Source organism: Lagopus muta, chromosome 2 (assembly GCF_023343835.1).
Source record: "Lagopus muta isolate bLagMut1 chromosome 2, bLagMut1 primary, whole genome shotgun sequence".
In the NCBI taxonomy this organism is placed as follows: domain Eukaryota; kingdom Metazoa; phylum Chordata; class Aves; order Galliformes; family Phasianidae; genus Lagopus; species Lagopus muta.
The window spans coordinates 33419903-33443293 of record NC_064434.1 but is presented as its reverse complement, the minus strand read 5'-3'; the positions used below and the strand labels follow the sequence as shown (position 1 = coordinate 33443293).

General features: G+C 36.8%; 1 protein-coding gene across 6 annotated transcripts in view; it reads left to right on the top strand.

Moving 5' to 3' along the window:
• Positions 1–23391, top strand: part of CEP162 (centrosomal protein 162) — a 47373-nt gene that overhangs the window by 1753 nt on the left and 22229 nt on the right. Inside the window, exons 4-15 of one of the 6 annotated variants that reach the window (XM_048934855.1) lie at positions 5354–5492; positions 9231–9341; positions 14861–15007; positions 15226–15394; positions 16154–16200; positions 17474–17541; positions 18208–18235; positions 18586–18708; positions 19354–19545; positions 19704–19785; positions 20674–20938; positions 22042–22306. In XM_048934855.1, the coding sequence (XP_048790812.1) occupies positions 5354–5492; positions 9231–9341; positions 14861–15007; positions 15226–15394; positions 16154–16200; positions 17474–17541; positions 18208–18235; positions 18586–18708; positions 19354–19545; positions 19704–19785; positions 20674–20938; positions 22042–22306 (1636 nt within the window). Of the gene's footprint in view, positions 1–5353; positions 5493–9230; positions 9342–14860; positions 15008–15225; positions 15413–16153; positions 16204–17473; positions 17542–18207; positions 18236–18585; positions 18709–19353; positions 19546–19703; positions 19786–20673; positions 20939–22041; positions 22307–23391 lie in introns of all 6 variants that reach the window. The other 5 variants (XM_048934853.1, XM_048934852.1, XM_048934854.1 and 2 more) reach the window with 5 other exon arrangements.

The window sequence follows — 23391 nt, the reverse complement described above, 5'->3', positions numbered from 1 at the left end:
TGCATGGCTATGCTTCTGTCATATAATGCACATAGCTGCCTAATGGGTGGCTTTTGGCAACATCGTAGTTAAATGTAATTCATCCTAATTTAGATTTAAATCAAGAGAATGGTTTTGTAATTAAATACGAGCATGTTGTTGCTGCTAGGTTGAATCTTCAGAAAGAGCCTTTCGTTCTGGGTTTTGCTTCATTTTGTGTGTCTGTGTTATTTTGTAGTGGAGGCTTCAAATTGATATTTAATTGAAAATAGAGGTAATGAGATCAAAATGCTTTTCTCTATGCAGTTGTAAGGTGTGTTTTAAGATGTCCTTATTTTTCTAAGTAATTCTGATTTCATTGCATTTAAAAATTCTTATTTCACCAGTAAGGAAATATATTGTCGTGATTGGGAAATTTTTATTTGAACTTTTGTATTGCTTATAGTGCTCTGAGTACAGGAAAAATCATGCAAATCTGTGGGTTATGACTTAAGTTCAGAATTATCAGACATGGTCAAAATTTCATGACTTGGTATATTTCTTCATTGGATGTGGCTTTGTAATTTTAGTGTTCGCTCTCTGATCTATCAGGTACACAGTGCAGTAAGGTGTAGATGCCACATACATAAGGCCTTTGCTGAATGAAATTACAGTATGTAAGCATAGCTAATGGTTGCCATTCTTGCAGACTACTCTTGAGATTTCTGTTATCTGTTAGGAACATTTGGATTTTGTGTTGAGGGATATGGTTTAGAGAGTGCTATTGGTGATAGGTGGATGGTTGGACTGGATGATCTTGTAGGTCTTTTCCAACCTTGGTGATTCTGTGATTCTGTTATGAGTAATGAATGCTTGAAGATTTTTTGATGCAGAGGCTATGCCACAATTTAATTACTTGTGAAAAATGTAGGTAGCAGCTTCTATAAAAGCAGCACTTTGTACTGTGCAGTAGAGAACTGTAATAACAGTAGACTTCTTTTTCATGAATATTTTAGCTTTCCTATGTAAGACACATTTTCTGCCTTGACTGTGCAACTAATGAGGTACTTTTCTAATTATGATATAAATGTAACTTAATTGAGCAATACTAAATTGAGAGTATACATGTCATCTGAATATTAAGATTCACAAATAAATATATATTTTGGCATTTAATATGATTGAAAGAACATTATTGAATTTACTGGAATTATTATTATTATTTTTTTTTAAAAAGGAAAGTAGACTTTGGACATTCATCTAAAATGCTTTACTATTGCTGTGAAGTTGCTTTGAGGAAAAGAGATTTATTCTTTTGTTTTATTTATTTTGCCCATCTGACAAACCTTGATCATTCCTTGTATTTCATTCCTCATTTGATATGCTCTTCTTGCTCTTTATTTATTGCTCAGATAGAGAATGCTTGAGTTACGATAATTCAGTACAGCTATTGTGATTTAATTTTTTTTCCCCTAAATGGCACTTAGGAAAAGCGTGTAATTTTTAGCAACTCACACTGTAATGTATGCATTTTTAAGCATCCCAAACTAACACTGTTTATGAAGGGTGTACTCTCATTCCAGTCATTACAAGTATGTACTGGTTTTTGCCTTAGTCGCTACATACAGACCCAAAAAATGATGACATTATCTACGCTGTTACTTTAGGTACCTGTATCTTCCACTGTATTCCTCCCTTTTTTTTTTCTTTCTTTTTTTTTAGTTTTTATTAAAAGTGGGCAGCCTTTTATTGTTAGAAAAATAAGAAACTGGTATGGTCTGTTTTCTGGAATGTATGGCTGTGTAGGTGACCTTTGTAGTTGAGTATATTAAGTGGAGAGAAGAAGCAAAAACTGTTTCTTAGTTGTTGGTAGAAGATTTGTTTAAGCAAATTTTTCAGGGAAGAGAGGGAGCAGGGTATTTTTCCCCTATTAAGTAACTCGTGCTCTTAATGGAACTATTGTTTGGGAAGGATTTGAGATGAAAATACATGTGTGGTATGAAAACAAAGTCAAAAGAAAGACTAGGTGCATTAGGATGATGCAGGTCTAGTAGGAGGATTAAACTGAAGAAACCGTATGGTGTATGCACTGAATGTCAGAAACCAGCAGTAAGGAGGATTTTCTAGGCTTTTTTTCATTACACAGAGGGAAACAAAAATCTGTAACAGCAATTGTTGCGTGCAGAATCATTCTTTTAATGATTCCTCCGCCAGGTCACAGTTATTCCAAAATACTTTATAGAACAGCGTGTTGTCATCCATAGCTCTTCCTCCTTCACTGTCTATGTAGCTGTGATCCTTCCACTGCCTTCCACCAGCTTTAGTGTATTTATCCTACTTCACTTTCATTTTCCTTATGTATCATCTGTCATTTTGATATAGCCGGTGAGTGTGCTATTGTTGGCTATGAAGTTTCCTTAAGATGTACTATGCAAGTTCTTTCTCATGCACAGTGCTTCTATTATTTGCTTTTTTTTTTGATAATAGAATCACAGAATGGCCTGGGTTGAAAAGGACCTCAATGATCATCTAGTTTCAACCCCCTGCTATGTGCAGGGTCTCCAACCACCAGACCAGGCTGCCCAGAGCCACATCCAGCCTGGCCTTGAATGCCTCCAGGGATGGGGCATCCACAACCTCCTTGGGCAACCCGTTCCAGTGCATCACCACCCTCTGTGTGAAAAACTTCCTCCTAATATCTAACCTAAACCTCCCCTATCTCAGTTTACAACCATTCCCCCTTGTCCTATCACTATCCACCCTCATAATATTAATGACAAAGCAATGCACAGACAGGAGAAAAAAACAAACACCTATTATCTGCTTCTGGACTTCTAGGCTGGCTTTTATCCCACATAATATGTGGTAACAGCTGAGACGGAAGGATATTTGACATTTAACCATGTATGGAAAAAATGTGTTTTTTTTTTTTTACTAAAAGATCAAGTATGTTAAGATACCATAATTTGGAGTAGACTTGAAACAAGGCTTTTTCATGAAATAGTTAGGACAACTGGTCTTGGGTTCTGAATCCAATTCTGCCTTTGCTTGTCTACTTTCTTAAGTTTCTTCTTGTCTCTAGGAGATGGTAAGGTCCATTTTTTTTTTTAATCCTACAGTTGTTCCAGGTCTTGAAACTGACTCATTCTGCTTTTAGTTCAGTTTGGATTAAACAGCTGATTTCTTTTATTCTTCTGGTTGGCTATTTTCCTGAAAGGCTGAGAGGCTCTTTTGTAGGGGAGAGAAAATACGGATTATCTGTGCCTCTTGCTGATTCTTGAAAATCCATTACTGGTCCAAAGATTTGATTATTATTTTTGTAGCTTTAATTTTCCTTTTGGACAATAAACATGTAAGTTTCACTACTGACATGTTGAAAAAACTCTAGCATGTTTGTGTCAGCTTTTCTTTTCCCAGCTGCTGCAGCTTTACTGTCTGCAGTTGACAAGATGGCTGGACACAGAAAGTTTCCAGAACTTGAGAGCAACAGCTGGGAGTTTCAGTTACTTTAGTTACAATACTCTGAGGATCACCAGCATCACTGAAGTTCTGACTGCAGAGTAGACGATTCTGTTAGCTGTAAAAGAAACTGCAGGTGACAACAAAGCTTGCATCAAACACCTGTTGGTGCTTGCAGCCAGCAAGAGGCAGCCAAACCTTTGGGGACAACAGCACCGCTACTTATGTAGTGACTAGTATAAGGAAGTTGTTATTTATAGGATATTTATTAAAAATGTAAGACATTTTTGTTCTGTGTGTCACTGAGCCAACATAAAGAAATTGCAGTACATCCTGTTCTCCGGCAGTTTCATAATTTACAAAAATTCTGTTTCATTACATTGCAAATCGTGGTGCACTAAGATTTTCTTTCTGAGGCTTGGTCAGGCATTTTGTTGCAGTGAAACTGAAGATGTTTTTGGTCAGAGGCATTGGTCAGATTGCGGTTGTTTATTTTTTTTTCTTTTTTCTCTCACACAGTGCCTTTGGAGGATTGATGTTTGATTTACTGATGTTCCTGTGAGGTGCATATACACTGAGCCCTTAGATACAGAGTAATTTTGCAGTAATGTTTGTTATACACAAGTGTCACACAGTGGTCTACAGAAGATAACTTTAATAAAATAACCTATTTCACTTTACATGCTAAGCATGTGTAGTCCTGTTGCTTCTGGAACTGTTTGTGCTCTCACATTTTCTTATTTGTGACTATTAGAAAAGTAAAGCTTTTGAAATTTTGCCTTAAGATGCATTTCATATGTGAATTCTTTGTGGCTTTTGGTGACTTTGTTTACTGCGTTCTCTAACATTTTAGGACAATTGATTTTGAAAATGACGACTAAAAACCTAGGATGAAAATAAGCAGTATGTCACACCCCTTAACCTTATGCTCACTGAATTAAAAGCACAAAGACTGTAACACAAAAGGCTGCAATGTGCTGGAGTAATTCTTTTAATCTTTGGTACTGGTAGTGCAGATAGAGAGAGAAAGCAGGATTCTGCCAAAGAAGGAAAAAGACTGGAAGTGTCAGGCTTCCTGTGTAGCTTAAGGTTTATTTTGTGCACAAATATATTTTAGATTGGATGTCTGGACAGCTAACTGGGTACTGCCATAGGCCACAGAGAGCTGTATTAAGAAAGAGGACCAGAGATTTTATTATTATTTATTATTTTTATTATTATTAATTTTCTTAAAGTTGTACCATGTCAGAAAAGTGTTGTTATCTTATGAAGCATATTTCCTTCTTGTTACTCTTTAGCAATTTACATTTTTAGGATATTGTTGGGTTGGTTTTTTTTTGTCTTCACTGAAGTCAGCCATCATTTGGAATCAATATAGGTAACTGAAAAATGCATGCAGAAGCTTAATAGCAGTCAGCTTGGAATAGTTCTGGCATTTCTATTGATTTCCAGGAAGAGAAAGCACAAAGTGCATTTCTGAAATTCAATTTGCTGGGAGCTAGGAAGTTGCTTGTGAAAGTTCTTTTTTAGAATATTAATAATACTCATGTAAGAAGGCTGGCAAAGCAAAGTAGGTTTTACTCTACTGTATCTTTTTTTTTTTTCCATGCTTTTTATTTAATATTTAGGGATGTAGGCAGGATTTTGCCTGCTTGTATATTGAACTAAGATATGAATACATACGCTCTACTAAGCAGTTAACTTTTAAGATTTGCAGATACTGACAGTGAACTTACTGTATTAAATGCAGTACTGATACACATAAATATGATTATTGTCTTTTTACTCAATTTTATAGGCATATGCAAAAAAGGCAGGTAGTAGGGAATAAAGACAGTCAGCTAAACTCTGACGTTGAAGAACAGTGTGGCTGAAATACAATTAAACAGTGAGAAAATGTAAAAACTGTCTTTAATCTTGTATGCAATTGACTCAGTCTCTTTCAGACGATTCACCTGGAAATTCAGAAAAGAAGTCCAGCGTTCTTGAGACATTGGGGCTGCCCAGGAAAAAAGAAACAAAGCAAAAGGATGCAGTGCCGTGGTGGCTGTGTGAGGAAGATTTGGATGATGGTGGTAAATAACGTAGTTCTGTAGTTTTTTGGCCACAGGGGGTCAGGCTAGTTCTTTCTTTTCACAATGGAGTTGTTACTTTGGAACACTATTGCAAATGATAAAACTCAAATGTAATCACATCTTTCTTTTAAAAAGAGATCATATTCCAACTGTGAGAAGGGTTTCTGCTGTTTGTTTGTTTTTTTTTTCTTGTAGTTTTCAAGTTACTGAAACTTGTAAACAGTAAATAGAGTATAGTAATTAGAAAATGTAGCTTAGGATTTCAACTAAAATATTTGTGGATTTCTTTTGTAACCAACCTGTTCCTCATAAAGACTGAAATAACAACAGCAGCTGTTTAAAACACATACTGCTGTCAGTACTCAGCATTTCCCTTGCCATAAGCCACAGCTTAAGGGAAAAAGGGCTGTGACAACGTGGCTGCTGGTTCAGTATTTTCTTGATCATGCAGTTATAGAAGAAAATACTGTTTGCAGCCTTTCCACCTCTAGGTTTCCACGCCATCATTTTTTTTCCTCTTTGGTAATAAACTACGGGAATACAGAGTTTCCACAGTGTGATTGCATATTCTTATTGTAATAATAAGTGGCTTCTTATTTTCATGATTTGAATAACTTGCAACTGGAGCTTGCACTCTGCTCTTGTGAGGCCCCATCTGGAATACTGCGTCCAAGTGTGGAGCCCGCAATACAAAAAAGACAGGGAGCTGTTGGAGAGGGTCCAGAGGAGGGCCACTAGGATAATCAGAGGACTAGAGCACCTCCCCTATGAGGTCAGGCTGAGGGAGCTGGGCTTGTTCAGCCTGGAGAAAAGAAGGCTGCGGGGTGACCTCATTGCAGCCTTTCAATACCTAAAGGGAGCCTACAAACAGGAGGTGAATCAACTCTTTAAAAGGGTTGATATGTGTAGGACGAGGGGAAATGGTTTTAAGTTGAGGGAGGGGAGATTTAGGTTGGACATCAGGGGGAAATTCTTTACCCAGAGAGTGATGAGGTGCTGGAACAGGCTGCCCAGAGAGGTTGTGGATGCCCCGTCCTTGGAGGTGTTCAAGGCCAGGTTGGATGGGGCCCTGGGCAGTCTGGTCTGGTATTAAATGTGGAGGTTGGTGGCCCTGCATGTGGCAGGTGGGTTGGAGATTCATGATCCTTGAGGTCCCTTCCAACCCTGGCCATTCTATGATTCTGTGGAGCTTAACAGTCCCACAAATCATGTTTTCATACGATGAGGTTAAGGTATTGCTGGAAGCCTTCTAATTTTAAGTAGAGGTCTGTCCTCTTAGCACTGCTGTAACTCAGAGACAAATCTTAGTCAGAAATTGTGTCATCTAGGCATAGCCTTAATAGGTGTTATCTAGACTCTATGTATCTCTGGCTTTTAAGATATTGCTGGAGAACTCCAGTGAACATGAGAGAGCTCCTGTCAGGCAGTGCAAGGCAGTTATGGTGGTTATGAGATAGGTTTTTTTATCCCTTTTCAGAGAAACTGAAGGTCAGAGTGTTCTTGCTAGCCAGGGTAGGAGAAGTAAGAGGTTATAATGACCTTATTTCTCTTCTTTTTATAAATGAAAATTTTCAGAGGTGTCTAGAAGTTAGCATTCCTCCATGTTTTTTCTGAGATGCTCGAGGCAGCCCACAGAGCACTCTGATGTTTCTCCAGTTATTTCAACCAGAAGTACTGGAATAGGTACTCTAAGGGCAGAGTAATTAGACATTTTGGAGGACAGTTCTTGTACGGTTTAAGTACAACTACAAAGCAGCATAAGTAGTTATGTGATAATGTCAAGTTGTTCCTGTCCTAACCAACTCAATTGGTTTTATTTTTTAAGCCAAGGATATCTTAGAGGCCCTGTAATTTAACTACAGGTACTAGAATGGAAGCATGCCTGATCTGCAGTTAGTTAACGTATAAATCATGCAGTTCTGGTAAACTTGGTGAGGTTTCTTTAAAACAAGCTTCTCCTTCAACATGAAAATATTTAAAAAGAAATCTACCCAGTTTTCTAAATATGGAATCCATTTACCTGCGGAAGAAGCAGGCATGTTCATATTCATGTTTTTCTTGAGGAGCTGGCTTATTTTCTCAAAGGGAGTCATAAGTAATCTGTGCATAATGGGTTTTGATTCAGATGTCCAATGTGTCTTGGCAGTTGGACTTAATAAAACTGAGCTTACGAATGTAAGGCAAATATGGTGAATCTCTGCACTGAAGTCTTCTCTGAACACTGTCTTTGCCAGCCTGATAGTTTTTATTTCGTCTGCACATCTGTCCTCCTCCTGGGTATTGATATCTGCACTTGTGGGTCGTGTACATTAAGCCATATGCCACCTAGTACTTCAGAATTTTAAAACAGAGAGGCCTTCAAGTTTTCCTAGAAAACCTTGTTGGTGCTCCTTTCCAAAAGAGAATATATCTCTGTGTCATGAAACATAGTTCCCAATCGTGTCATCTCATGGGGAAAGGGCTGTGTTTGTCACACTGGGCACTCACAAATAGTACCAGTTGCATTAGCCTGTGATAGATTGTGAACTGCACAGCAGAGAAGTAGCCTGCACTATAAGAGATGCCATTTTGCTAGTTAAAGTTTGGATGCAATGGAGTTCACTTTGCAGAGGTCGTTTAGGCACCTTCATTATGAGCTCAGTTTTCCTCTGCAGTCATAAAAGTAGACAGCTTGTATGTGGCTAAAGTCAAGAGTGGTAAATCCCCTACAAAAAGGGCTGATTTCTGTGTGCACACTACAAGCTATTTTATGATTTTCATTTGTGTAGATAACTTTTGCAGAGGTTTAAAATGACAGATTGTGTTATTGTGAGGAATACCAAAATAATTGTCCCACTGAAGCAATAATGTTGCTTTGGTGATAACAAGTAAGGACATTAGCTGGATATAAATTTGGAATAGTGTAAAATTGGCATTCTTCAAAACTTTTCAGATCCTTGTGTATTCTTGCAGGCTTGAACCTCTGCATTGGTTTGCAGATAATACTCTTACGTTACCTGACAGCCTGTTAATAAATATTATTCTCAAAGTATTTTGTTCTCTTGAATCAAATTTAATTAAATGTATGAATCTCTCCTTCACCACAGTGTAGCATTATAAATACGTGAGCTAGCTCCATATGAGTTCATGTTGTTGGGTTACAACATAGAGAGATATTGTGATGTTAATAAGGTACAAAGCCTGGCTAACTAGCTTGAATGATGCACCAAGGTTGTCTCTATTTTGGGGTTTTCATTTTCTCCTACTTCCTGCTACATTTTTTTCTGCAACGTCAGTACCTATATTGTGCATTCTAGAAAGATGTAATACAAGTGATTGGAGGACTAAATATACTATGCATTTAGTTGTTATCTGGCTGATTTTTCCAAGGCATGTATTGCAGAAATGCTGGAAAATAAGTAGAAGTTTAACTAATCACCTGTTTTCACTTAGTTTTATAGTTTGATAGTAACCTGAGTAAATTACTTCTGTTCATTCAGCTAAGTGGAATAAAGTACATTTTCAAATTACTCTGCTTATTATCCTAGACACGTTTGAAGTCTGTTCTTCAGCTCTAGGCTGAAATGTATAAATTATGATTCAGGATACTGTCTTCCAAATTTGGGAAGTTAAAGACCTTCCTGTAGCTAATGTAATGTCTATTTGCTTTTGTCATTTAAAAGATAGATAAATTGGATAATCAGAACTCCTGTCCTGTCTTAACACTTGCCTGTCTCGCTGTTTGTTTCACTTTTCAAGATTTCCAAACAAGATTTGTTAAACTGAGAGATAAGAAGGAAAGGATGGAGATCCATGACGAAGTAGTGGAGAATAGTGAACAAAAGATTCCTCGTTCAGATTTCCAGTCTGGTATTTTATTAAATTTTATGTTTTGTTCAGTTAATTTAATATCAGCCTTATATTACTCGTGCTTTTCCCGTAGAAAATCCTTTGCAGAATTTTTGGCCATAGTTTTCTCACGATAGCAAGCTGCCACTTAATTGATTTGTCATTTCCTGAATAAACCAGTAGGTGTGTGAAGCTTTGCTTTACTGTTGCTGCATCGTACATCACTGTCGGTAGTGATGCAGGCAGACAGACAGTGTTGAATATAAGGAAATGAAGGAAAGTAACTGAGCGTCTTAACTAAGATCAGTATTGTTAGTAAATAGAAAATATCTTCTCTGTATTTCATATTGGAGAAATAGTAATATTCACTGTTCTGTTTGTTTAAGCTGAAAGACTCCAATCTGCATAAGTATTATATGCACTTTCTATTGATATGATTATTTTCTCCCTGCTGAGCAGCGGGTTGCTCTGTGCGTGGTGCCCTGAAGTGGGAACAGTACAGTTGGTGTCTTAATGACAAATTCAATTTTTTTAATTTGCAGGATCATTTTAATTGATGTAATATCACATTCAACCTGTTATGTTAAGTAACTATCTTTATGCTATCTGAGAAGAAACTCCAAAGAATAATTAAAAATTATAATTGTTGCTGTGTGAAATACTTATGTGTAAAGTACAGTAGCAATTAGTGTTATGTATAAGGTTAAATACAGCTTTGGTGTTGAGTTCAAGAAGATTCAATAATATTTTGGATGACAAAGAAATATTTGGCACTTGGTCTTTAGATGATGTTTGTGACTGTGTAGCTTATAGAACATTTTCCTTATGTTACCTTTCTAGAGTGTACATCCTGTTTTCCTAAGCCTCCTTTGCACAAAATATGTATAAAGCATCTCGGTCTGGGAGATAAACACAAAAATTGACTCTATGCCTTGAATTAGGCTTAATATTTGAAATATGAGCCGTACAATGAGTTTGGCACTTATTTCAAATTACTGTTTTGGAAGGCCTTGGGTTTTTTTTATTGCTTCCAACAGACTATGCACTGTCAGCCCTTCTGGTTTCTCAGTAGATATGAGAGAATGTGAAGCTGGATAAGTGATGTCTCACAATGGACATCAGTCATGGGAATAAATAACCTAGGTGTTGTATCAGGAAGTGTTTTTCTACATTTTTTTATATGTTGACTTTTGCCATGCATCTACCAGATGCTCACCAACTTCATTTAGTCATCTTACCCGTTTCTGATTTGTGCTAGCTTCTGGTCAGAAAAACAATGTGATCTTTGAGGTCCCTTCCAACCCAGGCCATTCTACATGGTTCGTATCTTCCCACAGTCCTGTTTCTAGACAAAAGAAGTACCTGGCTACATTCCTCAGGCAGCTTCTGCTCTCTTTTGTGTCAAGATAACTGTACTAAAGAGTTATTTCTGTTAATTCTGGAACCAAGAACTTTTCTCTGAATTGTCCAGTTTATAAGTTTCCTCCCACCAAGTACACACTTGAAATTTTGGATAAGTCAGTCTCATACTGTGCACCTAGCTAGTCTGAGATGTATGAAGTGTAGAGTGTGACTGTCATCTAAGTTTCATGAGAAAGCAGAGTTTTCAACATTGGTATTGATATGTAAAAATTGATTACTGGTGATGTGAATGGAAGGCATTTGATTTTAGTAGCTAAGCAAATTCTCCAGTGGGTTTAAGTGGACAAGTGCAGTTTTTTTAAACAGCCTAGGTAAAGGGAGCAAGCATTCACATCTTATCTACCTAAGTTTTTCTGCTTTTCTTTTAACTGATCTAGATGCTTTCTTTTGAGATTTGTAGTACAGTACAACTTGTGTTGTTGAAATAGTTGTGTTGATTTTTTTTCTGCTTTCAAGTAACGTACATATTGAGCTCCGAGAACAGTCTATTTGAATGCAAAGTATATATGGAAAAAGAACTAAATAGCAATTTGTTGGGTTTTTTTGCTTACTTTATTTAAAGAGTAGAAGATAGTTGTAGTTTCAGAATAGATAAGTACTAACCCTTTAATTTTTATATAGCTACAAAACTGTAGATAATTCAATCTACAAAAAACTGAGTTGTATTACTTTTTCAGAAGTAGCAATTCGAATTCTCACACTTTATTTTTCTGTATTCCCTGTCCATTGTGCATTAAAACTCAATGTTTGTGTACGCTTAAAAGTAGTTGCCCCTAAACCTTCTTCCAGTGTGTCTCGGAGCAAGGCTTTGTCTAAATTCAAAGTGCTGGAAAAATTTCATAAGAGCAAGAAAGATTCGTATTTAAACAAAGAAGAAGGAAGCCTCACTTCTGATGGTTCTGACAGTCCTAAGGGTAACAAATTTATTGTGTTTTATGTGATATTAAAAAGTTAAAAGTGCTCAATTCTGTAAGTCCTGCTCAGCTTAAGAATTAAAAGTTAGATTTTAAATGGGCATTTATTGTCATGTGTAGATTTGTGTGCTTGGTATTTATGTTCTTACATTTTCCTTTGCAAATGTAATAGAAACAAGTGCAAATTCTAATAGAAACTAAGTGCAGCTTAGGTTCTTATTTTAACTGACTCCAGGGAGCAGGAATTTAAAGAATACCACATATTTTAAGTGTGACTAAATAGTGCAAGAATTGAGAGCACAAGTATATGGGTAGTGATATGAAACTGCTGCTCCAAAATGTGATTTTCACAAGGGTTAACAAATACAAACAGCTCAAAATGGCTGTGAAAAAATAGACTTTGAAATCCAACCAAGTTGATATTTTTTTCCAAGTTTGGTAGGTTTCTCAGAGTTCCAGTTGCATAGGGCTAGTAAAAGATGTGCTTCTCTTCAGTAACAACAGTAGAATGTATCCCTATGTAACATGGTACACGTGTCTGGGAGTTGGGAGTTGGCTGAGTTACAGAATTCAGTGGCTGTAAAATAGTATTTCATTCTCAAATTATAGTGGAAAGAGCTTTTCCACCAAAAAATTATGATCTGGTTTGAACTAGAAAAATACTTCCATGTATTAGCTTACAGAAAACCGTGAAAACTTAAAAGAGAGGTGCAACTCTGTTGGTTCACTGAGTTTAAGACAGCTAAAATAAAACTAAGGAAAATGCTTTTCTTTAAAATTTTGTTCCATTGAAAATTATTGTAATATGTAATTGAAGAATATTCCTGTCTCTCTTCATGTAAATCTTATCTGGAAGAGCTGCGACAACTTATCTTTGCCTCCGCTAACATTCTCTCATTGAAAAACAAGGTCTTGGAGATCTGGTGAGACTGCAGCCTAATATGAAGCTGTGTAAAGCAACTTGTGAGCTGCCTGAAAACAGACTCCCATTTGCTTGATAACTAGAATAAAGCACCATATGGGTAGATTGCATAGGTTGCTCCTCAAGTATTGCCTCCTATTTGTCTCCGTGAAAACTACGATGAAGAGCGCAACAACAGAGTTAGGGTCGTATTGTAAGGTTGTGGTTGGACTTGATCTTTAAGGTCTTTTCCAACCTGAGCAATTCTATGATTCTATCATACTGTTTGATAGAGCAAATTCTCAGCTACAAAGCAGTATTTTTCAATAGCTATTGAACTAACTATTGCATAGTTAGCTATGCATTTTTACCAACAATGAACAAGCTGTCTGCACACTGCGCTCATTCAAGTTTGCACCCATGGAGGTGACCCGCTGTTGCCGCTGCTGAAACACATCACCAACCACCTCACTGTGTTCACAGACACTGTTTGGTCTCCATAAACATTCAGCAAGTGTCAATGAATCTCAGCAGATACTGTTTTATCCACACGGAGGAATTCAGTGACGCACCTTTGCTACATCTGCACTTTCATGCTAGACACCATTTTCTGAGGCTGTCCCTCTGCTGCCATCTATCAGGCAGCAACAAAATGTAGCAGGGATTAGTGGGAAGGTTCAGCCTCACTGCCATACCACCAACGTCCACCTCTGTCATCATGGGCCAACATCATAGAATAGGAGGTATAACTTTCAGTGGAGCCCTTGTACTTTAAATTACTGCATTTGGGTATCAGAGATGGACTGTCTGTGCTTTGATCCTTTGCACAACACCTTGAATTTTGCATTTTATCATCTTCAGTGTAGTAGCAAAATGTCTTTCATTTAGATAAATATGGCATTTCTTTGAATAACTTAGTTGTACAAGGGCAGAGTGATTAACTTAGAACTGAAGCACTTGATCAGCACATGGAAGACTTGTATAGTGATCTTGATCTGAAGTTATCAATATATGCATCTCCTTTTTTATTTTGCTGACTGGGGATTCATGTTGGAAAAAGACAGATATGTTTTCTGCTCCTTTCTGTGAGAGCTGTGAAGTCATCTCATAAAATACATGAGCAGTTTTTCTTCCTACATCCTAAGAGAATCTATTTAAGAATTTAAGCCTATAAATGTGTGTTTTAGGATCAAGCAGAAGAAACTTGATATGGTTTATTTAACTAGTAATTTACTGCAATATTTAGCATTTAGTTTTCTGTAAAGAACTAGATACTCCTAAACCTCCTGTGAAGAAAAGTTGAGGGAACTGGGCTTATTTAGCTTAGAGAAGAGAAGGCTCTGGGGAGACCTCCTTGTGGCCTTCCAGTACTAGAAGGGAGCATATGAACAGGAGGGGGGGGCAGCTGTTTACAAGAGTGGATAGTGATAGGACAAGGGGGAGTGGTTGTAAACTGAGACAGGGGAGGCTTAGGTTAAATATTAGGAGGAAGTTTTTCACACAGAGGGTGGTGACACACTGTAACAGGTTGCCCAAGGAGGTTGTGGATGCCCCATCCCTGGAGGCATTCAAGGCCAGGCTGGATGTGGCTCTGGGCAGCCTGGTCTGGTGGTTGACAACCATGCACATAGCAGGGGGGTTGAAACTAGATGATCATTGAGGTCCTTTTCAACCCAAACCATTCTTTAATTCTATGAAATACATCAGCATTCTGTTTGAAAGCAGAATTTTCATGTAAGGTAGTAACAGTGGTGCTGACCCCTCTTAGAACTGAAGTTACAGTAAGGAGAGCAACTGCATGTTGCAGTTGCAAAAGCATACAGAATGGAAGAACTGTGTATTGGTTCAGTGAACTCTAAAAAAGTGTTTTGTTTTTTTCTTTTGTCTAGGACATTTGCTTTGCAACAGACGTATCTACTAAACAATGGCTGCAATTTTTCAAATCTGACACTTTCACTGGGATAGTAGATCAAAGGAAATTAATAGACTTGTAACAGAGCAATAATAGCTTCTGGGTTTTCTTACCAAATAAGTTCTGGGTTCTCTTCTCCATGAGTACTGTTAATCAGTTTTTACAGTTGTTGTGTTTATCCCATGTATGCAATAGGCTGATAAACTAATTAAATAAGGTTTATGTATAATAGAAACTGAAGCTAGATGGATGTGATCTGTGAGTGTGCACCTTTGTAGCTGTAACAAGATCCCAAATAAAAATTAAAAAAAAGCAGTTCTGGAAGATGACTGAAGTGTCATACAAACAGCTTTTAGGATGATAGTCAGAACCTTTGCAACTTTTCTTCTAGAAATCCTTGAAGCCAGCGAAAGCACTGTCAAGAAGGCTTTGCAGCTTACAGGGGAGACTGATGAAAACATGCATCCAGAAGAGATGCAGCTTCGGAAGAGTCATGGAGTCGCTTTCTCATTAAGTAGAGACAGCCTGGAAACAAATGGTGAGAACTGAGAGTGCAACTGTTTCATGTTAGTTAGGTCTAAATCTAAGTTATTATTATGAACAATTTCCTCTATTTTATTGCAAGTTGGGATCCTTCATTTCTCTCTGCAGCATCTTATGAAGACTCCTTAAACTAATTTGTGATAATTTGATATTGGTAAGTTTTTATGAGTCTGTCTGTAGTTAACTGTTACTATTTTGTGTTTTCACATTTAGATTCCTTTGTAGCTTCTGTTCCTAATCAAAGTAATACAGGAGTTGGATTGGATACCTTGGAAGAACAAGAGGAAAAAGAGATCTTTTTTGCTAAACTTGAACAAGAAGCTTCCTCACCTATTGATTATTCAAGATTAAATAAAGAGCTGAATTCCAGCGATTCTGTAATGTTAGCACCATTTGTACGGTAATTTGGAGGGAAGAAAAGTTGTAGACTGTGTTGTGGGCATGTGTGACTTAGGTGTCTGAGTACGATGACCACTGAGATTCTGTGGGACAAGATCCTGTGTGGGTTTCTTTGGGTGTAGGTAGTGGGTTTCGTTTCTAAATACAAGGATGGAAGCGATCTCAATAAATAAGAGGAAGAAGTAAGGCAAGGCTTGGAGGTGGATGAAGGTATACATCTTCAGTACAGCTCAATAGTTACAAGTTGATTTAACCTTCGTAGTAGTAAAGAGTAACTGAATGACGACTTAAGTTGGAAGGTCAGAGTTCTGGAAAGGGGAAAGAAAGGAGAATGTTTTTTGTTTTGTATTTTGTTCATTGGTTGTTTTTTGATTTTTTTTTTTAATTTTATTTTATTTTATTTTATTTTTTGGGTAATGCAGATTTACAATGTCAGAGCAAGAAGCAGATCTGACAAATTTTTATCTGAGAATCTGGTATAGATGTCAAAAGGAATGCAGAAAGGAAGTAATTTCTAAAGGGTTGGATTGGAATTTGAAATATGGAGTGTTGTAAAAATATAAATATTTATTTTTAACAACTGCTGACACTTACCTTTCTTACCTATAGTTTAATCTGATGGACAAATTCAAGTTTCTGATACTTCTTAGAACTAGCAATACCCGTAAAGTTTTATAAGTTAAATATGCATATATACTTGTTCTCCAAAAAGAGACTGTAAAAATTTTATTTTGTTTCTTAGAAATGAAAAAAGTGAAAAAGAAGTGGAATCCACACCTGAAGAGAAATGTGGTAATGGTTTCTAAACTGTTCACTCGAAAAATCTTGCTCTTTAAAAAAAAATTATTATTACCTTTTTTTTTACTGTGTATGCTATTAATTATGAGAGTTTCATTAAACAATAGCAGCAATGCAATCTGTGGATTGGTACTGCAATTCAAATGCAAAGTCTTCATAGCAGGACATCAGAGGAAAGCACACTCTTCATATTACATATATATCATATGTATATATTCCACTATATATATATATATATCATATATGTATAGATATATATATCATATATAGTGGAATATAATTCAAAGGTCTGGAAAGGGGAAATGATACTGCAGGTTTTTAGCTTGTTTTGTTCTCGGTGTTGCCTTGTCCTGCTAAGCAGAAAACAGCTTAGCACTTGGTAGGTTTCAGATTCACAGGATAGGCCAGCATCCTCTGTGAACCTTTTTTAGTGTGATATGTAAGCCAGCTAGCTTCTGTTTCCCTATCTCCCTGCTGCTGTGGGTAAAGCTTAGGTTGATATGAAAATTAATGTAATCTGAATTTATCTAGTTTTTGCATCAGCTTTACACAGTATGTCTGTGCAGCTGGTGTACAGATAGGTGAGTTTTGGGGTTTACTTCTGACTTTTTTAAACATATTTTTTTGATTTTTGAAATGGATTTTAATATATTGTGAACAGTGCCAGAAAGAGAAATAGGAAAGAAGAATAAATCTGTCCATCAAAGATTTACAAAAACACCTGGCCCTGATTTTGAAATAGCTCTTAATGTTTGAGATACTCCAGTGTTTTAGCTATCATCTTCCGTATTTTTGTTCACATCTGAGTTTGATCTCTTGTTTAGAGATTCCAGAATCCAGAGATTTCCCGAATATTAAGAGGGTTTATTTGTAAATCATAGGAAATCTTTTCTCCTTGAAAGCCTGATTTCTCTGTAGATTGCAAAGAGTCGTGGTAGTTACAGCAGAAATGCTGTGGCGGCTTTGCATCATTTCACCCCAAAGTAGGAGAATATGGTTTGTAGGGCACAAGGGGATGTAGGTGAAGTATGTCTGGTCATAAGACAAACTTCAATTTAATTTGGAGAGGTTACATGTGATTTTTATTTTTATTTTTTTTTTTTTTGTAGATTTTGTACCACGCACAGTATCAAAACTTCTCAAAAAGAGTAATAGCAGCAGTAGATGTTCTTAGCCTAGAGATTGGGGAAGGGAAATAGCTTTCCCCATACTGCTTTATCTTCCCTGAATATTTCATCTGTTTGATGTTTATTTTACTCTTCAGGCAGCTACAGTGAAGATTTTGAAGAAGAAACAGCTGCTGATCCTGCCTTTAAAACTGAAGAAAGTCAGGTAAATCAAAATATGTCAGGAGTTGAAGTGTTCAAGAAAAGTGTAACATACCAAATGTTGATGTTAATTCATGAATCATGAAACTTCTGCAGTATTAATGTATTAAGCTCATACTGTGTGTACTGTCCAAAAGAATATTATGGTCATGGGTCTATATAGTTTTATTAAGGATATACTCTTCTGTGTGACGTGTCACTATAAGCATTTCCTCAAAGTTGCCTGCTTACTGCTCCTTTGAATGAAGAACTGTATTGAGAGTCCAGAAACAATGAGCTGTGGCTGGAGCTTCAGGATGACTATTGATGAACCTGTCTCTTGGAGCTGTTAAAGAGGTGTACACCAGCAGATGCCGCAGACCCCTCAGATCTGTATGGAGAAGCAATTTGGACAGAGAATACAAAATCTACACTGGTAGAAGTGAGCCAGGAAGGTGCAAAAAATATTGTTTCATTTATGCAGAGTAGCATTTAGTTCCCAGTCACTTCTAAGAGGTCTTCTATAGTACAGAATGCTGAGAGAGGAGAGCTTTAGCAAAGTGCATATGCTTGAAGCACCCAAGAGCAGCTTTAGTTCATAGATTTTGGAGCAGCTTTTGAAGTTTGTCTGGATTTTTTTTTTTCCTGAAATTCAAAAAGTACTATTGTTCTGTTTGTTTATTTTTCATAGGAACCAAACGCTGGCATGCTGGCTAAAGGTAAAATATAATCTTTAATCAGTGGAAGAATATTAAATGTACCTTTCTGATACTTTATCTGAACTTATTATTTTGATACTTAAAACCTAATATTATTGTGTTTTATTGGAAATCTGTTGGTCCAAAATGCTTAAAAATAAATCTATTAGCACTTCAAAGTGATAACCTATGTAAGTTTTATTTTTCTACTTAGTACCTTTCATGCTGGTATTCAGAGTTATGCCATTAATGGCATTGTAGTTATTTATATGGCATTTTTTTGCCCACCTAGAGCATTAAGATAATGTTCTATAGTGTAGATAGACTATAAATAGGAAAATTGTTTTAACTCTTGTCTTCTTGGTTTTTAGTTGTACTACTTGATTCACAAGATTCAACTACAGAACTTCAGAAAGCTGCTGAAACATCAGGTGTAGCTCTAAGTGAAAATGATCTGCCTCAAGAAGTTAGTGGAATTGAAATGAATGAAGCAGGTAAAGGCTGTTTTTGAAAAAACAAAACGAAAGAATTTCCTTAGTATCTTCCTTTGTTTTTAGGTTGTCAGTCATCATGAAGCCCTTGGCTTTTGTTAACTAATCTTGAGAGGAGGAGGAACTGTTTCAGTAAAAAAAAATCTGCCTTCTTAGCAGAAACACATCTCTTGACCCTTGATTACTAGAAAATTGCTTTCTGCATTGCAGTCTGATTTAAATATAATCTCCTTCGGTTCACTATGGCTAAAATTTTACTTTGTCAGTGTTTAACATAACTGTAAAATAAACAGTATATTGAGGTTGTACCCAAAGAGATATCCAGAGCATGACATTGTGATAGCATCTATTAAAATAGTTGTTTCACATACCCTATCAATTTTAGAGGGGAAAAAAATACTGGGGGCTGGGGCAGGAAAGGCATGCAAGCTGCAGATAAAGCTATTTGGCATTAATAATCAATACCATCAAGTACTAATTAACTTGATAATTTTTTATTTTTATAGTAGAAAAGATTTTTTCTTTTCCTGAAATGGAAAGCACTGTTCTCACTTAACAGTCCAAGCCAGTTACTGAAACAGATTGTGGTGTGTTATTTCCCAATCAGAAAGTCCTGTAGTATCTGTTATGAGACTGCATTTTCCACAGGCACTTTGCATGGAGAAACTACCAGTGACACTGAAGCCTTACACCGTGCGTATCATCACGTTAATCAGTCTTTGGGAGACACTGATGAGCAAAAAATACATGATTCTTCAATGGCTGTTTCAAAATGCTTGCCACAAGTTACTTCACAAAATCATGATCTCTATTCAAAAAACACATCAACTACTGAGTCAGGTAAATACCTCAATGGAAAGCATATTTTTTGCAAGATGTGAAATAAGTGAGCTATTAATATCTTTAACACTTACATTTATGGATCATTTTTAAATGTCCTTTTTCCAAATGCATTTTCTAAACTTTTAAAAATGATTTTGTTATTTTGAACTAATTAGATTTGCCTACTGTGGAAGAATTTATGAGACCTATTAAAGGAGATCCCTATAATGCCAGATGTTTTGATTTGGAACCTGAAAGGTATTTATTTCAGAATTTTATTAACTTAAGCTCATTAACTGTTAGTGGAATAAACAGCTTACAGAACAACTTGCCTGTTTTTTTTCCCCAAGTTAAAGACTGAAATTTCATTATGATTTGCATTGGCATTATGGTGTTTTACAATGAACTGCAAAAGGAATATACAGTTAATTGGTTATGGAGATGTCCAAACTTCATTTAGACGATAAGAAGCAATGTTTGCCAAGTCATTTCAGATGAGTCTTTCTCCGTCTTGGTAACTATTATAAATAAGATCTCAGCTTTTAAGGGCCTCTACTCATCAGCCTCTTTCCCTCTATGTGGGTTTCAGCCCACATCCTATCCTAATTCTCCAACTTCTACAGTCTGGCAAAAGATCATATCATTTTATCTTGCTTACTCCTGTAATTCCTACTAACCTGTGCTCCATAATTCCTTTTGCTTTACACCAGCTTGTGTGTAGCAAATAACGTAGAGGTCTTGGAGCTGTCAGAAACAGGTTTTGCTTAGCTGATTGGTTCTGGGAACTTAACAAGCAAGTGTACTCTGCAGGATTTACTATTCATTGTTTTACTAGCACTGACTGCATGCTTGCAAGTGTTTGTCTTACAGCCCAATCTGGTGCCTCTGCAAAAACAGTTACTGCTGGGAAATGTCTCTTGTTGAACAAGACACAGTCTTCTCACAGTGTGAATCTTCAGCCTAGTCTTTTTTGTTTTTATAACTAAATCCGCATGGTTGTTCTTAAGAAGAGCCTGGTGATTCTTTCAAGTTTGAGCAGTCTTTACAGATGCTACCTAAGGGAAAATGGCCTGCTTTTGCCAGAGTGGCAGAAAGGCAAAGGGCAAAAATCTTATAAATAAATGACCCTATTCCTTTCTCTTGTAGTCCCGTGAAGGTGATAGGCAGCATGGTAAATGAACTTGTCAATCATTTACCCTATAAAGAGCACCAAAATAATTCGGTTTGGGAGACAAGCTTACTTGAAAAATTTAACAGAGAAGACAGCATCTTTCTACAGACAGCTGCAAATGAAGATAGCTTTCAGAGAATGACTGAGAAAGAAATTCAGACCAGTGAAGTACAACCTGATGTGCTAAGTGAAGAGGTAATACAAGACTGTCTGCTTTCACAAGGCAGCAAAACTGAACAGGTAACAAAAAAAATCTGTTTGATATAATTTAATACATTCAAAATGTATAAAATTTTAGCTGGCCTGTTATTTGGTTATGCACTGATATTTAGGAAGTAAGAGTGTTGTTGTTTTTCTTGAAAATTTCATGTTGCTATTTTTAGAGGCATCCACATACAGTAGAATTTGGGATCATCACAACATGAAGAATCTCGGCCTTAAAGCTGCAAAGCTGCTGCAGTTACATCCCCAGCTCAAGCTAGTTCTGAATATGAGCATGTCTTCTTACTGGAGGGAACACACACAAGGCTCAGAACTGAGACCATACCTGTAGAATGGGTAGTTAGAAATACAATTCAGTAAGAGCATAGATTAGACTGATCAAATGTAGGCTTTTAGTCAGACTAAAATGCTGGCCAGCAACGCTGGCTGGCTTCTCTATTGTTTTTTGTCTATTTTCTACACTTATTTCTACCTAGTCCATATTAGTTCTCACCTTTACCTAATTTGCAGTACAGGATTTCCACAATCTCCAAATTCTCTTCTCCCTGCATCTCCTAAATTAAGCCCACACTTCTGTAGGCAGTCACCCCTTCAGCCTGCAAGGCATTGAGGAGGGGCTGTGTTTGGTTCATCCTGGTGGATTTTCTACCAGTGACAACAGGCTAAACTTTCTCACTTGCTGGTCTTAGGAGCCATATACTTAATTTTTAAATGATGAAGTTTTGCAGGGTTCCTCTGCCTGCTGCTGTTCCTCTCTTCATTGCTGAGTTTCTGTTCACTGTGATTTAATTTTCAGTCAAATAACCTGAAAAATTACCTGTTTTGGCAAGCTGGAGATCCTGTAATAAAATGCAACTTCACAGAACAATCCAACAGAACCAGTGCAAAGTACTTGTGTATTTCTGAAGTAGGAAAGCATAATAAAGTATCCATAATTTCAAGTTATTCATTTGGCTAAAAGTAGTTATTTCCCACGGTTGTTTTGTTTTTGTCCCCTCCTACTAGTAGTCTTACTGCTGTATAATTCTGGAAACTGGTTCTACGCTTTTCTAACACTGAAATCTAACTTCAGATCACACTGGGCCCTAAAACCTGTTCTAAACAGATGTGCTCTATCATAGGTTCTGCAGTCTTGTTGCTTGAAGAACGAAAAATCAGAATCAACAACAACTAAACAAATGTACAAGAATATCAGAAGTACAACACCTTTACATAAAAAGAAGTCTTCATATAGTCCTCACGGGGTGGTTAGAAGTTCTGGATATGGGAAATCCACTTCATACTCAAAACAGTCCATGCCAGCTACTGAAAGGAAAATACCAAAAGAAACTTTGAAAAAAAACATTATGAAATCTAGAAGTCCTGCAGATAGAGCAAGATCTAAAGGTAATTCTATCTTAAGAGGTCTGAATTTTACTTGTAAGGGCCAGAGAGCTTTGCTGTTCATACTTCACATTTAAATATATATATATTTCCATTTTGAAGTGGTGTAGAAAAATCTAAAACTAAATGTGATTGAGTAGTTCTCTATTTTTTCCTCTATTTTTCTCTATATAAACTATCACTATGTTTAAGACTTACCTATTGCTCAGTAATATGAAGAAAACAACAGTAGATGCTGCTGTTCAAAAACAGCACAGAAACATACCTACATATTACAAGTTTCATTATAGTAAATGCAAAGATTTGCTGACACGCTTATGCATGTGATGCTGGATTAATTATTATTCTCAGCTTCTTTCATTTATTTTTTGTTTTTCATTAATACCAAACAAGCACTCTTTAAAATAAAGTCCTATTTTCTGTTTGTGTCTCTTGTTGTAGCTTTAAGGAACAGTAAAGTGAGGACAGTGAAAGTCAAATTGCAAGCTGACCATCTTTCACCAAGTCATATTTCCAGTCTGTTAGGCATGGGAAAATAACTTTCCAGATGCCCAGGGTTTAGGACACTTCTGTCTTGTTATGCTTTTCAAAACCTTTCAGGTAGTGTTAGAAAAGCCACTGTAGGATTATGTTGCCCATCTCAGGGAGATGCTTTAATGGCAGCCATCAAACCAAGGGACCCTTGTTCCTTAAAGCATTGCAATGGAGCTGGAGATGAGGCAGGTGTAAAGGGAGATGGAGGCGATGGAAGAGAGACGAGTCCTGAGATGAGGCCACTAAGCCTCACTCAGACACGCTCTTCTCTCTGTATCCGTACTATGATCCAAGGCAATTTTTGGTACATTCAGAAGATACTCGCAACAGGAGGCCGCAGAGGCTAGGAAGAGAATGGCTTTGAAGCACAGAGTTCCCTAACTGTCAGTGCTAAGGAAGCACCTATACGAGGTGTAAGCATTGTAAAAGTTATTTCATCTTGAAAATGATCACTGCTTGTTTCTGTGAATGACATCCTGATGAAGGAGCTTTTAGATTAAACTGTTACAGGCGGAAATAAAATGACAATTGCAGCTAATGTCTATTTTTCAGAA